Genomic DNA, 16298 nt, shown 5'->3' on the forward strand with positions numbered 1-16298 from the left:
CATTTAGTGCAAAAAAAGAGTTCCCCACCTGGCATGCTTCACATACACTAACCATTTTATTGCTCCCAGCACGTATTACTGCAGTCAATTGCACCTTTAATAAGCTAAACTATCCAATTTTAAACAATTTAAATATGGCGGGTGGGCAACCAATTTCTAGGGCTGCCCACCTAGCGTGTTCCAGCGTGATGTTGGGAACGTGACCCAACGCCAATGTGCCTAATACTTTGTTGTGGGCGCGGTACAAGCCCCTTTTCACTATTATTCAGCCCAAAGCAAACTCACCTTGTAAACTACAAAGGACAGATAAGCCGCTGATACATGTCACAATCTATTTTTAAAAGTTATTTCATCGAAAACTTGTGAAAAGTTTATGCCACTTGCAAATCACGTTAAAAATATCCAAAACCATTTTACTTGCTGCCCTGGGTGTATATCTTTCCTTCCTTGCTGCCATTTATTGATTTTTATTTTGGTCAAGACAGTTTTCACAGCAATTTTTGGAAAGTAAATTCCAATATTGCTGTCCCTTAGTCACCACAGGCTTTAAAAATGGAACACTTCCTGACATCATCAGCATTACAATAGCTAGATGATTTTTTTTTGTTTCCTCAATTAGTTTTGTTTCCTTGATTCTGTAGGCATTTTTAATTTTCTAATTAATTTTGCTTGCAACCAAAATTAATAATAATGAAGAAAATCATCTGCTAATTACCAATAATGTTTACATCAAGATTTTGCTTCAGGATTGCACAAAAGGTGAATTAATTGTGTTTCAGTAATTTACGATCTCAATTAATTTGGCAAAAGTCTCATCTAAATTCAACAGATGGTCAAAAGGCTATAAAATACCAACATGAATACGAAATGGGTCCTCGTAATGACAATTTGCTGGCTTTGTCCCAACATTCTCAGCAGAAACAAGCAGCTGCTTTCAGAAACTGTTCCAGTAACAGAAGTTCCAAGACTTACAGGTCAGTGACAGGCAGTTTGGAAACTTCAAGAATTCAGTCACTTGAACTCGAGCTGCCCATTTCTGCATTGGATTTAGGAGCGCCTAATGTGAACGAATCAGTGTGAGCGAATTAGCCGATGGATTAAGAGTGATGTTCAGCCAAGAGTAAATCATACAATTGAAACTTTAATGATGGCACCAGTCTTAGTGCAGCTCCACGATCATATTATGAATAACAATATGAAAGGAAAGAAAGCAAAACATTGATACGATCCAATAAAATTGGGTTTAACATTGTGTTGCAAGCTACTCTTCTTTCTCCAATGAATTATAGTTTAATTTTATTATAGGGTGGAGTACCATACATACATATCCTTCATTAAGATGACATCAGTAAGAAATCAGGTAAGTAGATGTGACTGTCTCACTGCTCTCGTAAAAGAAAATAACTTCCGGTCCTCTACTCTTTCACGTTCAGCTGTTCTCTTCATTTAGAAACTGGAAAAGTCCTCGAAGACAAAACCTGTTTCCGGGTTTCTCAAGAAGCAAAACTGAAAGGCTGATAGCAATCAAGAGTGGGAACTCTTTGATTTTCTTCCTCTCCCAAGCACAGAACATCAAAGCTAATTATTATGGACTCAACAGGTCCTGTAACTGAATTAGCAAATTCATCACACCTCGGGGATCAAATCCTGGGCCTTGCTGGGCTGTGGTTCTTTGAAATACCATATAAGCTTCCAATCACAAATGCACGCCATCACCAAGACCTCTTATTTCCATTTCTGTAACAACTCTGTCCCACCTCATGTATGTCTTTACTACCTTTAGGCTTGACTATTCCAATGCACTCAAAGCCAGTCTACCACATCCTACCCTCGCAAACTCGAGGTCATACAAAACTCTATCATATCCTAACTCACACCAAGTCTTATTCATCCATCATCTTGATGCTCACTGACAAATATGGGCCCCCATTTAAGCACACCTCAATTTTAAAATTCTCGTTTTCAAATTGTCCCTCCCTATATCTGTAATCTCTTCCAGCCCTACAATCCTCCAAAATATCTGTGCTCCACCAATTCTGGCCTCTTGAGCATTCCCAGTTAGAATTGCTCCACCATTAGCAGCTATGCCTTCAGCTTTGAAATTTCTTCCTTAAGCACTTATGCCTTTTGTGATCTCCTTCCTCCTTTAAGGCACTTTAAAACCTACCTCTTTAACCAAGCTTTGGGTCATCTATCCCAATATTTCCTTGTGGCCCAGTGTCAGATTTTGTTAGATAACAATCCTGTGAAGTGCCTTGAAATATGTTACTGTGCTAAAGGTATTGTATAAATACAAGTTTCTGTTGTTACTATGGTGTATTTAGCAACTGAGCCCAGCAACTTTGTTTTGTAAATAGAAAAAATAGTTTCTGAAGACGTTTTAGTATATAAATGAGGGCTAAAATAGCCTTTGACCTTATTGTTCATATAATTTATGGTGCAAGGCAAGTTGATGTGAAATTGCCATGTCATCGTTCAAATGTGTGTTGGAAGTCCTTGACTGGTTGTACTATACAAGTCTTGGTACAAGAATAATTTGTTCTTGCAAATTAGAAATTCATTCAACAAGGTTGAGCTGTTGAAGGATATTGTTGCAATGATGCAACAAGGATATGCATTCCACATGGATTGTAGTAGACCAATGGTATCATCTTTCATAAAATGGAAAAACGCCATTTGCTGATTTAGCTTTTCCTCAAATGAATTTTTTAAAAATTTAATCTCAATTCCTAAAAGATAATAGTCAAGCTGTTCTTTATACTGCCTCAATTTATTTTCACTTCACTTTTACTACTTACGTACATTTTTCTGTCAGATAATTGTGACAACACAACCTGCACACTATCACTTGGAGGAAAGCACCAAATACAAATTTCATGTTCACAAATAAATCAAATAGTTCTGAAAGGAAATCTGTATTAGGGCACCTCTATTTAATAACAATTAGATTAAAATTGGGATACATGTTCTTTGTACCTCAACAAAATATTAATCCAAAACAATGCTGCAACTGACCCAACACCCCATAATGTACATAATACATTAAGAGAAAATATCTTTCTTTCACTGTGTTTGTCATGTTGTACACTTAGGAAGAAATTTATTCTAACTCAAGTGCAACAAAAAGAAACCTTCCACAACATTGCTCAGGTCTAAATTCTTTCAACTAACCTAGAATGGAACTTAAAGTATTTAATCTTATAAAAACATTTTCAAAGGCTTCATTGATGTTTGATATTAAAGCAACAACAGGGAGGGCTAGACATTAATTGAGGTGACTTAGTGAGCTAAAAGTTTCACTATTCCAAGAGATAATAGATAGTAAAAACTGGAACTTCAGTGAGTGTTGCTGCAGCATTGGACAAGATTGCTGCAATGCTACATTAACTTTCCAGCTGGCATAGTACTTCCAGTGGTTGCAGCTGATTCTAACATCCAAATTTCTGCCAAGTCTAAAATAAATTAAAATAGGGCTTTTAAACTCCCAATCATGTCGTTAGGAAAGATTTTTCACAAGCAAAGGTGTACATCATTCCATTCAATTTCTCAGATTTGAACTGCAACTGTACTATGATTTTGAAGCAAAATTTCTGTAATTGGTTACTTGCCATGGGGGAGGGGAAAAAGAGGGGGAAAGACATGGATTGAAAAAAACAGGGAAAACTGCTAAAGAAAATAATTCTTTAGAACAAAGGGGCATTATGAATGGGACAAACATCTATCTGTGGCAAAATAGAGCATAATTCCAAAAACATAAGCTCAAGAAATTAATCATGAGGTAATATATTACAAACACTAAGTGAAGAAAAATGCCTCGGGAATAACAGCCTCAGAAAAAAAATGGGGCACACATCATTCATAGCTATTGGCTCTGTCTGCAAACCGCATTCTTCTGAGGAAGAAACTTGGCAAGAAAATATAGCTATTTTGTTTCTTGGGTAAGAAATGGTGCTGCTCAGCATTTCTTCAAAATAAAATTAAGCTGTGCTGGTCAAGGGTTAATTTTTGTCTTGCATCTTCTTCGGTGACAAGTGTAGGAGAGTTGGCATCTCCCCATTAAGAAGTCAAAAGGAGTCCAAGGTCTTTAAGAAATGTTGTGAAGCTCCAGGAAGAGACAGAGTGAACATCATGTCCTCACTGAAACAGATTCAAGCTGTTCCCGACTACAGAGTAACAATAATGAATGGAGCCAACTCCTCAGCAGCAGTTCCAGTTCAGAGATCATTTTTAACCACACTTATTTTGCAACAACTTTAAACTGATCTATAGTTGCAATTCAGTGCTCTAATAACCTACAATTAATACATCAGCTCATTACTGGATTAATATTGTATTTTGTTGGTTGCCACAATTATAGTTGCTTTTATAATCCCACAATCTCTCATCTCAACTGCTAGGCAGTTTACATTTTAATTCACTATGAATCTAGGAAAGAGAATCATTATCTCACCTAAATCAAATTAAGCTTAAAGGGTCCATAGGATTTGAAAATATTCCAAGCCCTTATAATGCTGGTTTTACTTGTAGATATCTACTAATTATACCATAATATAACATGGTTAATCTGGTCATCAAAATTTGAAAAATGGGCACTAGGGCAAGCAGTGGCTCTCTGTACTCAAGGAGCTGTAATTCAATCCACATAGCCTCAGCAATGGACAAGGGAGAAAGACTGAAAGAATATCATAAAACATTAACTTTATGGATTAATTTATATGGCTCCTCTTCCTCCTCCGGTTAAGATTTGCAATGGTAGAATGAAAAGTAAACTCTGTGCACAGAGAACTGTTAACAGACAATGCAAGTAATCGGAAGCTAGGTGTAGCGCAGATTAGTTGTAGGACCACGTTCAGAGGCATGAGTGATACTGATCTGTGTTTGTGTGTTGTGCATTCAGTAAAATTGAGTTATCTTCCAATGTCTATGCTTTTTGAATGGTGTTAAAGAATTGGATAGTAATAGGTTTGAGCCCATGGCCAAGGTTAATACTTGAAGCCTTGAGCAATCGCAGAAAATAGTTTACCTACTCATTTCCAACTTGCCAGGTGGAATTTCTGCTTTTCTTTTTGCAAGGGGAGGAAAAAGAATCCTAGTTAAATTCTGGAAGAGCAATTCTTACCCACTAAGATCTTGACTGCGCACTCAACTTTGTACAACTACTACTAGGTCATTCCATATATGGTTGTGCTTGCCTTCATGCTTCCATCTTTCACCAGGAGTTTAGTTGCTCACTACCCTTACTGCATTTAACAAACACAGAGGAAGGCCAGGATTCTTTTTCCTGGTGCATCAATAGATGGAACCAGAAATAATGATTTTTTTGAAGTGAGTGGATACACTATTATCTACAATCACTAATCATTTCAATTGACAACCTATCACTAATCATTTCAATTGATAACCTTGACTTTGGACCCAAAGCTATCACTATATTTTTTGCAACAGCTTTCAAAAAGCATAGGCATCAGAAAGCAACTAAAAGTAGGGTACTCAATTTAACTGCACTTGGTTTTAACAGGATTTGAAGTTCTGCACTTTAAAAAATATCTATACATTTCTGTATATCCTTGTTAATAATACCCTTAGTCCTTTGTCTCTCTGATGGCTACTGAAGATTCTAAGAAGCAAGTTACATTAAAATTAATTCAAAGTTTGAATCCACAGGATAAAAACACTCCAAGACAATTTGCACAATTATTTTACAATTTTTAGATTTATCTGTGCACCTCCCTGACCAAAACTACTGATTACATTTGTGAAATTGTTAAATTAACCTTTGGAAACAAAGGGCTACAGCATTTCTTAGTTTAAACTATTGTATATTTTATATTTTGAAGCTCTGCAGAAATGATTCACTAGCTTACATGTGTAACAGGAATTCATTCAGTGCTTTAAAATGTCTGGTCTCATGCTTCTAGAAGCTTCTCCAGTTTGTTTACTTGTTTGAGTCCACATTGAGGCTTAACTAATTAAGCAGAGCAAGCATCAATAATAAAGACTTACATAAACAAGAATAATTGAACACAAACCACAATTTAATGTACATTAAAATGCTGTGGATCGTTGTGGGACCATTTTTTGGGTGTTGCGCGCTCCAAGGCTACAATGGTGACTGTTGAGCAGAGACTCTGGCAAGGATGTAATTTCCCCCCCTCCCCCCCCAGTTAGTCAATGGGACAGATTTCCCCTGCCCTGACTTGTTCTTTCAGTTCCCTGATTGGCCATTCAGATCAGTGCTTCAGTTGGCTAATCAGAAACTTCCTAAGTTCATGTAACAAAAGTGGTACTTTGAACATGCTGGCGAACGATAAGGCAGTCTTGGGATCAGTGCTGCAGCTCCATTACATGTGAATGCATGATTCTTAGCCCCATGGCCCCATCAGAATGTTCAAAACTATTTTGGAGAAAGTCATTTCCCCACTCCATGCTCTCACTCTGGGGCACACCAAATTTTAAGCATTAAAATGGGGTTACAGTGGGAAAACTTTTGGGAAGTACTTCAATAGGCACTTTACAGCCTTCTCACAACATTGAGTTCAAAAGTTTCAGACTGCAATTTCTCTGCCCCCATCTTGTTTCCTTTTCTTTACATAATGTTTCTGCTTTTGGACAGCAGCCATTTAGCATTCTGCCATTCACATTTACTTTGGACACATCTTTTGTTTATTTATTTGCCCCATTACTGCTTTCTTTGGCTATGCCCCATCAACTCTTTTGCCGTTTAATGTCTCCCATCTTTAACTATCGCAGGTTGACCCTTTTGTTCCCTTTCCACTCTTCCCCATTTTACTGACTTAAAACCTATTGCTTTTCTAACTTTTCTCATGAGAGGAAAAGTCACCAACGAAGCTGTTAACACTATTTCTCTCTCCCCAGATGCTGCCAGGCCTGCTAGCATTTCCAGCATTTTCTGTTTTTAGCACAAATAACTATCTGAGCTTCATTGGTTCACAGCTGGACATGGTGAAAGTGGAAAAGCTCATCAGTATTGAACTGAAACTCATTATGGGAGGAACACATTAAAAAAAACATCAGTTTGAAACACTTCAAAGATTTTTCTTGTATGGGGCTGGTTTATATACATTTACCATGAAATATATCTTCTAGAGACTAGTAATCACAAATGATCTTTAAATACATTATTAATGCATTTTAATATGAAAAGCATTTGCTGGTTTTACAGTTACTGCTGGCTGGAGATGCACTTTCCTACGTTTCTATTCTTCTCTAGAACATATCACTAAAGGCAGACAATAGCAATAGACCAGACGGACATCTATTCCTGTCTCCCTACTTTTCTTAACTTTACACAAGAACAATTTCAGACCATTAAGCCTGTTTCAGGCAAACAAACTTTCTTCTGAATATTTACAATCAAGAACTTTATATAATGATTTACACAACTCCTAGGATGCCCCCAAAGCACTTCACAGCCAATGAAGTACTTTTGAAGTACACTCACTGTTGTAATGTATGAAACACTGCAGCCAATTTGTACATGGCAAGGTCCCACTAACAGAAATAAGGATAATGACAATATGTTTTATTGGCGCTGGTTAGGGGCTAAATAATTGGCCAAAACATTAGAGAGAACTATCTGCTCCTCTTCGATAAGCATTTTGGGATCTATTCTATCCATGTGGACAAATGGTGCCCAGTTTAATGTCGTACCTGAAATGCACTACCTACAACAATGCAGCACTCCCTCAATACTGTACTAAGTGTCAGCCTAGATTTTGTCTCAAGTCTCTGGATCACAAAAATAGTCAAAAAATAATGCTTAGTTATGAAATTATTAGTCTAAAGCCAAATTATAAGATTTCTTGGATATACTTGACAGAGCTAGTGCAACGAAGGTTCACCAGACTGACTCCTGGGATAGCAGGATTGTCCTAGGAGACCGGACCTATATTCTCTAGAGTTTAGAAGAATGAGGTGATCTCATGGAAGCATACAAAATTCTTACAGGGCCCAAACAGGGTAGATACAGGAAGGATGTTTCCCCTAGCTGGGGGATCTTGAACCAGGGGACATGTCTCAGAATTAGAAGTAGACCATTTAGGACTGAGATGAGAAGGAATTTTTTCACTCAGAGGGTAGTGAATCTTTGGCACACTCTACCCCGGAGAGCTGTGAAGGCTTAGACATTAAGTGCTTTCAAGACAGGGATTGATAGATTTCCAGATCAAGATGTGTGAGGATAGTGCAGGAAAATGGCGTTGAGGTGGAAAAATCAGCCATGACCTAGTTGAATGGCAGAGCAGGCTCGAGGGGGTGAATGACCTTCTCCTGCTCTTATTTCCCATGTTCCTTTCTCAAATGTTGGGAAACCACAATACTACTCCTCTCAAATTCTAGTTATTTTGTTCTAGTCATGTGAATAATTTCAATATTTGTTTTAATAATGGGGAAATAGGTTTGGTGAGCTAAACTATTAAACATATTTTAAATCATCTGCTTGACAATAGCTTTAACTTTTAATTCACAAGGCAAAGCCAGTGATGTCCTCATTTTTTAAGCATTTTGTCAAGTTGATAAAGCTATTAAGGAAAACAACATACACAATTCCTAAGGTTTATAAAAAGCTTACTGTACAAAAGCAGTAGTACAGAATCTATACTAATCTTGGTTAGGCAATAGTTAGTGTTTATATTTGGACATGCAGCTTCTGGAGACGGTACAAAAGCAATTTACTAAGATAATTCCAGGGATGAAGGCGGCCTCAATTACAGAGCAAGTCGAAGGAAACTGGGGCTACCGTCACCAGAACAGAGAAAGCAGAGATGTAATCTAATATTTCAACTTATGAAGGGCTTTGATAAATCAGAAAAAATATTTCTGCTGGTGAGTTACTAAGATTATAAAAACAAAGGTGGTCGGAGTTTTTTTTTGAAATGCAGAGGGTTAGGACATGGACCACTAATAACCACCACCCCACCCAAACATGCATACATGTGCACACACATCAGAAGCAGTGAATACCCCACCAGTAACAGTGATAGAAGAATCCACTCTGATGAAGGCTCATTGACCTGAAACAGTAATTGTTTCTCTCCACAGATGCTGCCTGTCCTGGGTATTTCCAACATTTTTATTTCAGATTTCCTACATCTGGAGCATTTTGTTTTTGTGTTGAAGCAGAATCTATAATGGTTTCAAAAGAGAAATGGATAAATATTTGGAAAAAGGAAAATCTTATGAAGGTATGGTAAAATACACAGCCCTGGAGAGAAAGGAAAGGCCTCCTGTGTGGTGAAACTGATTCACTAACAAGTCTCACAGAAGAATCACCTAAATGATAAAAGGGAGTCTCTGGTGATTTTAAACTTGTGTTGTGGGATATTTTTTCATTTCATGTTAGAGCTTTAGCAATATTACCAGCTACACCCAGTAGAAGGATTAGAGAGGAGTTGAGGGGAATTTTTTCAGCCCGAGTGTGCTTGGGGAGGCGGAGGGGGTCAGGGCTTGGAACTCTCTGCTCGAAAGGGTGGTAGAGGCAGAAACCCTCATCGCATTTTTTTTTAAAAACACTTGGGTATGCACTTGAGGTGCCATTACCTACAAAGCAATGGACCAAGAACTGAAAATGGGATTAGGCTGGGTAGCTCATTTTCAGCCAGCACAGACAAGCTGAATGGCCTCCTTGAATTTTTTTTATTTTCAATACACTACAGTTGTCCTCCACTCTTAGGCAACTAGATAGGTCTTTAATTAGATCTTAGATGGACAGTTCAATTATCCTGCACCTACATAAAGTGGCCGATATCCAGCTGCCATATAATGTGGCATGGGTGATGCAAAGCAATGCTACAAATATGCTGATCTTGGGTATTACTTCATATCAACTAATGCATCTTAAGCAAACGCATCCCTCATCTAGAAGAGTTCAGGTAACCCCTAACCCCAGATTAGTGACATAAAACCGGCAAACAACCAGCAACATTTAGGCAAGACAATACAATGTTCAGGCTCAGCAGTGGTGCCATCATATTCTGTTTGTTAAGCAACAAACCAGATGATATGAAGACATTAAACAGGAGACTTAAGCAATGATAGCTTCACAAATGTACTATCCTTGCAAATGTAGCAACAGCTGCATGACTGAGGGGCTAGATAAAGTCAAGCAACCAATATTCAACACATCCTTAATTTGGCAAGACAGTGTGACAAATTCAATTTAAGAAAGAAAAAGTTGTACTATTCATGTACTCCTTACTCTGGTGTTTATGATTGAATCCAGTAAGAGATTAAGCAATTACAATTGAGGCTTCTTTGAATCAATTCAGTGTTAAATTATTTCAAGTTAGAAACAAAATTGATAATTTAAAACTGTCACAAACAATTTTGATTACTCAAATAAAATAAAACAGGAGAAAATAAGTTTCTAGAACCAACTGGATTCAAGACTACTATATTTTTCATTTTGTAATTTCATTATTTATATTTTCACCAACCAACGCATTTATCCTGTTTTTAGTGAGGAGGCTAGGCGATTACAGTACAAGTCACACAGTTTCTCCCCCAAATAATCTGCATCTTTATAGGCTTCACAGCTCTTCTGCCAAGACTGTGGTACATCATCTTTTCCATAATAAGCCCCAGCAATTGCTCCTGCCATGGTGGCAATTGTATCAGTGTCGCCACCCAGTGAAATGCTGTAGATTATTGTCCTTTCAAGTCCGTTGTACTTTTCTGGAATTTCTGGATCAGGATCCATGCACCTCAGGAAAGAATAAATGGCAGTTGGCACTGATTCAAAAGCTGCAATTCCATTCCCTAAAGTAAACAAAAATCATACAAACCTTACAAGCTCAGCAGATAGAGATGACATCCTTAGAGTACAAACACAAAGCACTGTACAGGGTATACCCAAGTGGAGCACTTTTAGTTATTTATGGACGTTCATTTTGAAGATGTCAACAGAATTACAAATAGCTTTCTGCCACAGCTTAAATAGTAAAATGGCATTTTTTGTCAAAACATAAATCATAAGAGCATAACCCTTGAGCAAAATGTATGTCTCAGCACATATTAAAAATGTTAAAAAAGTTGCAAGCCAGAATACAGAAGTCTTGCATAAAGGGGAAGATTTTGTAAATAATAACCTTACAAAAAGAGGGGAGAAATATTTGTTGTATGGTTTGCACATGAATAAATATTCCTAATTGATATAATGTTCTGATAGTCAACAATACTTGCCTGCTTCTCCTGGTGATCGTAAATCAATGTGATTACACGAGACTAGAGCAGTTGTCATTAGGAATATTGCAAATCTCAAACATACTGTTTCCAGACAGAATCAAGATCAATGGTGATCCAAAATGTCACTGATTTTTAAAAAATAAATGCAAAGTTTTATTTTATTTGTTCATGGCATGTGGGTGTCACTGGTAAGGCCAGCATTTATTGCCCATCTCCAAGTGCCCTTGAAGGTGGCATTGAGCTGCCTTCTTGAGCTGCTGCAGCCCATTTGGTACAGGCACACCCAGCGTGTGGTTAGGTACAGAGTTCTAGGATTTTGACCCAGCAATGATGAAAGAACAGCAATAAACTACCAATTAAGGATAGTTTGTGGATTGCAAGTGGCAGCGTGTCTATGCGCTTGCTGCCCTTGTTCTTCTAGATGGTAGAGATTGAGGGTTTGGGAGATGCTATCAAAGAAACCGTAGCAGTTTCTGCAGTACATCTGGCAGCCAGTATGTAGCGTGGTGGAGGGAGTGCCAGTTAATTGCCCTGGATGGTGTCAAGCTTAGAGTTTTATTGGAATACCACTCATTAAGGTGAGTGGACAGTATTCCATCACACTCCTGACTTGAGTCTTGTAGGTGGTAGACAGGCTTTGGGGAGTCAGGAGGCAAGTTACGCGCTGCGAAATACCCAGCTTCTGACATGTTTTTGTAGCTATGGTATTTATGTGGCTGATCCAGTTAAGTTTCTGATCAATAGTAGCCCCCAAGTTGTTCATGGTGGGAATTCAACGATGCTAATGCCATTGAATATCAAAGGAAGGCAATTAGACCCTTGCTTGTTGAAGGCAGTCCTTGTCTGGCACCTGCACGACACCAATGATACTTACAACTTATCAGTCCAAGCCTGAACATTGCCCAGATCCTGATGCATGCAAGCCTAGACCGCTTTTTCTGCAGAGTTGTAAACAGAACTGAACATCCTGTGTTCATCAACTAACAGTCCAAATTCTGATCTTATGAAGGTCACTGATAAAACAGATGAAGATAGTTGGGCCTAGGACATTACCCTTAGAAACTCAGGGTTGGCATTGGCTCACTGAGCCAGAAGGTTGTGGGATCAAGTCTAATTTCAGCCATGGTTGTAACTGGTGGCTGACTGGTCTTAGTGTTTGATTCTTGCTTATAGAGCTTCACTGTGGGAATATAGGAGGGGCTCTGGATTCAGATCCCAGGTGAGCCTGATTGTGCTAAAGAAAAATCTGCAGGACTAAGTGGAAAGACCTGGGGAGTGGTACTAGCTGATTTGCTTCTGCAGAGAACCGGCACAGACTGAATGGGTCAAATGGCTTCCTTTTATGTGGAAGCCAATGATTCCAGCAGCAATGGAAGGGAGCAGAAATGAATGCTCTTCAACAACCACAACCATCTGTGTTAGGTATGACTCCAGCCAATGGAGAGCTTTGCTCCCAATTTCCATTGACTCCAGTTTTGCTCGGGCTTCTTGATGCCACACTGACAAATGCTGCCTTGATGTCAAGGGCAGTCACTCTTAACTCATCTCTGCAATTCAACTCTTTTGTCCATGTTTGGACCAAGGCTGTAATGAGGTCTGGAGCCAAGTGAATATAATAAATTTATAAAATTAGACATCAACAAATAGATGAGAGTCAAATACAGCAGTAAAATATTGCTTCTAAATGCTGAAAACAGAGATCAGCAGGAAGCAGCTGCTATCTTGAACTCCTACAACTAATTATTTTCCTTCCAGCTGGCACAGTTCTCTTTCCTCTCCCTTAATTCTACTAAAGTTAATACACTTAAAAATAAAACAAGGGCTTAACACAAAACAGTTTCTAGGAAATAGAAGCAACTTTTACCCAATTCGTTAACCACCTCTTCCTTTGAAACATCCGTTCGGGATAAAAATGCTTTCATTTTCTTCAGTCTATTGCAGTAGGGAAACTCATGAAAGCTGAAAAAGGAAGAAAATAAAGCAAACGTTGAGGAATCCAAGTAGGAAAGAGTCAATTGCTCAGACTGGAATGTTTCCGACGTGACTATTGTGTGTAAGCACTGCACTTATCAACTATTTTGTGCCCTTCTCAAATATTTAGATTCATCACAAAATATGCCTGAGCAAAGATGATAAAAACTTACATACACCAAAGCCAGTCCATTAAATAGGGGCTTATTTTTTCTTTTAAATGTAGGAACTAAAGTTATCACTGTCCCACATTTTATAAAATTTCTCTTTTACGGCGCTGCATGGTTACAGCTTCATGTTTTAAAATTCCAGCAAGCTGGAATCAGTAATTATTGGTAGATCATCCTAATGTTGATGTCATGAAAAGGTGGCCCCCTGGCTTGTAAGCGATAATCTGTTCAGTAATTTACTAGGAGACATCTTTAACGTTAAACAAATCAAGAAAGATGTGCTACAAATTACAAAACAATTTAAAACATGCACATTAGCAAGGGGTCAGGAGAGGCTCCAGCAGTCGACAGATATCACACTAACACTTTGGATTATATGCCACTCAGTTGAACAGTGTTGCTTTAAGCAAAATAGTGCTTTACAAACTTATCCAAAGACTATACCAGCTTTGAAGGGCTGTGACTTTTATAATGAGTCAACAAACTTTCAAATCCGGAATGATCTTTATAGGGTACATTTCATACACAATTTTATATATCCCGTTCTATGAAGATGATGAAAGATAATGGGGAATTAAGTGCTTTTCAAGTTAATACCCAACATCAAGCTCATCTGCTTCAAGGTCCAATAAATTATGTACCAGATACTGTGAAGCTACTCTAGAGGTTATAACATCTTTAAAGAGTACCTCCCATTATACTAGCATGGCATTTCCATTTCCTACTTCTTGAGGTGAAATCATCACTAAACTAACAGTAAACTCTACTTCCAGGACAGAACACTCATCAATTCAATTATGTGCATGCAGTGCATTTTGACTAAAATAATCTGATATCAACAAAGGCCATTTGAACCAGTGCTTGCACCCCAGCAAGAGTCATTGCCTTCAGAAGAAGGGATTAAAAAAAAAAGGGAAAAAATCTTAAATAGTACAAGAAATTTGAGAGCATCCAGCAGTTTTGTAAAATAACCCAACCTCAAGCATTTTGTTAATATATTTTAAGTGGACAGCATTTGGTTTCTATTGTACAGGTTCTTCAGAAAATAATTTTGCTGGAAGAGACTAGACCACAAAAATTGCTCATGATCAATTTTTGGAATATTGCTCTGTAAACTGATCGTACCTTCACTCCCATTCCATCCCCAAATACAACCATTTCTGAATGCTCAACAATGGTAGTAAAGTGAAGCAAAGTTTAGTTGCTTATTTAAAAGCATTTTTAGAAGGACTCAAGGGAAAATTAAACAGAATTTTTTAGCAAACCATTTCTTCAAGGTTCCTTCAGAACCTCAACCCTGGAAACTTCGAAAACAGTACATCCTATCCCAAACATTGCTTGGTTTTTCAAGGCTGACTCCACACAATTCACAGTTTTAGTAATTTTGTTTTATTTTAAGTTTTTTTAAAAAAAAAGTCATATCTTAAGAATTGCTGAAACCTTCAACAGTTCAAAATAATTTAAACAAATCAAGTTTCAAAACAAACATTAATTTGGCACTGAAATGCATCTTTTTCACCTCTTCCATGCTACATAACCAACCTTGATTAAGAGGAAGGGTTGGAGACTGTTGTTAATGCCACTCCATATTCAGTGTGTTCTCTTTTGCAGATGTAACTAGCATTAGAGTATTCAAGAACAGCTCACCATGTAACTAATTACGGATATCAATTAATTTTGTACCCCTCAAAACATGTACCCCTCAAAACATGTGAATTTTAGCAAAAAAAATTAAGGGATGCTGACCACTGTGCATACAAACTGATCTTCTCATTGCTAGATAAACCACTTGTGCACAGGAATCACCAGTATATACTGTGATTTTCTTTTGATTTGATGGTATGGATGGTCAAGGGCAATGAGTGAAATTAAAAATGTTGTATTTATTGCCCAAGAACTAAGTCAAAAACTCAGAATGGGATAATCTCTCAGGCTATTTGGGGTTTTTTGGTTTCATTTTACACAAAATGCATGCAACTGAGGCTGCTACAGCAAAGTGAGTTTACCAGCACTCCATTTTCCAGCAAGTCAGACTAGACTTTTATTTTTAAAAAATCAGACAGCCTGCTTATATAATGGAAGAAATAAAAGCATATTCTTTACAAATGATGATTTTTTTCAAAAATTATTTTGAAGTCATGAACAGATTTAGAATTGAGATAATCCAGAAAAATGCAATGAGAATTAGGAAATTTCTTCACATTTATTTTTCGCAATATTCATTTGCTCAGAACTCCTAAATCGCTGGTAGGGGGTCAGACCCCAGAAGACGTGCTAGTCCCCAACCCCAGGCAAAAATTGCATGGGAATTGCCCAGGAAGTTAAACTTCCAATGGGCAATTTCCTTGCACTGGGAACCATCCGACACTCCGAATTAAATCGAAGACTACGGACGGTTCCGACGGTCTTAGCAGAATAGTTAACCAGAAAATTTTAGATGAATTAAAACCACTAACTATTGAACCACCCCAGACATCCCCACCGGACCCCGACTATCACCCACCTCCGACCCACTAACCCCCAATGCCTAACTACTCCCTGAACCCAGACTATGCTCTAGAATACCCCCCCCCCATACCCCTTTTCCATCCTATCCTCCTCACCGCCAGCCCCCCACCCAGAAGGCCTCAAGAACCAGGTATACTACACATTTTTCACGAGGCCCGGGTCAGAAAAGTGGGCAAGAAATGTGCAGCTCCTGACCTGAGTAAATAAAGAGGAGCTGATTGGTAACCAAATGGTGATTTCCACTCCTCGAAGTTTTGACCCAGTACTGGGATTTGAGAAAAAGGCAATGTAAAGAATTACATGCAGGCAAATTTTAAATACATATTTTTGAGACACCTGCTGGATTTAAAGGCTTCTCTTCACCTATTGTCTCTATGTTACTCCCACCACCCAATCGATAGCAAGTTGAGTATATTCAAAACATTTACATTCAATCTCAGTTTGCCA

General features: G+C 38.0%; 1 protein-coding gene across 1 annotated transcript in view; it reads right to left on the reverse strand.

Annotated features, from left to right (window-relative positions):
* Positions 1-7053: 7053 nt before the first annotated feature.
* The window catches only part of adprs (ADP-ribosylserine hydrolase), a 40263-nt gene continuing 31018 nt past the window's right edge, over positions 7054-16298 (reverse strand). Inside the window, exons 5-6 of the mRNA XM_041212714.1 lie at positions 13067-13161; positions 7054-10776 (exon numbers count right to left, since the gene is read on the reverse strand). Coding sequence (XP_041068648.1) covers positions 10463-10776; positions 13067-13161 — 409 coding nt within the window. The 3' untranslated portion in view covers positions 7054-10462. The remainder of the gene's footprint in view (positions 10777-13066; positions 13162-16298) is intronic.

Source organism: Carcharodon carcharias, chromosome 19, assembly GCF_017639515.1.
Source record: "Carcharodon carcharias isolate sCarCar2 chromosome 19, sCarCar2.pri, whole genome shotgun sequence".
In the NCBI taxonomy this organism is placed as follows: domain Eukaryota; kingdom Metazoa; phylum Chordata; class Chondrichthyes; order Lamniformes; family Lamnidae; genus Carcharodon; species Carcharodon carcharias.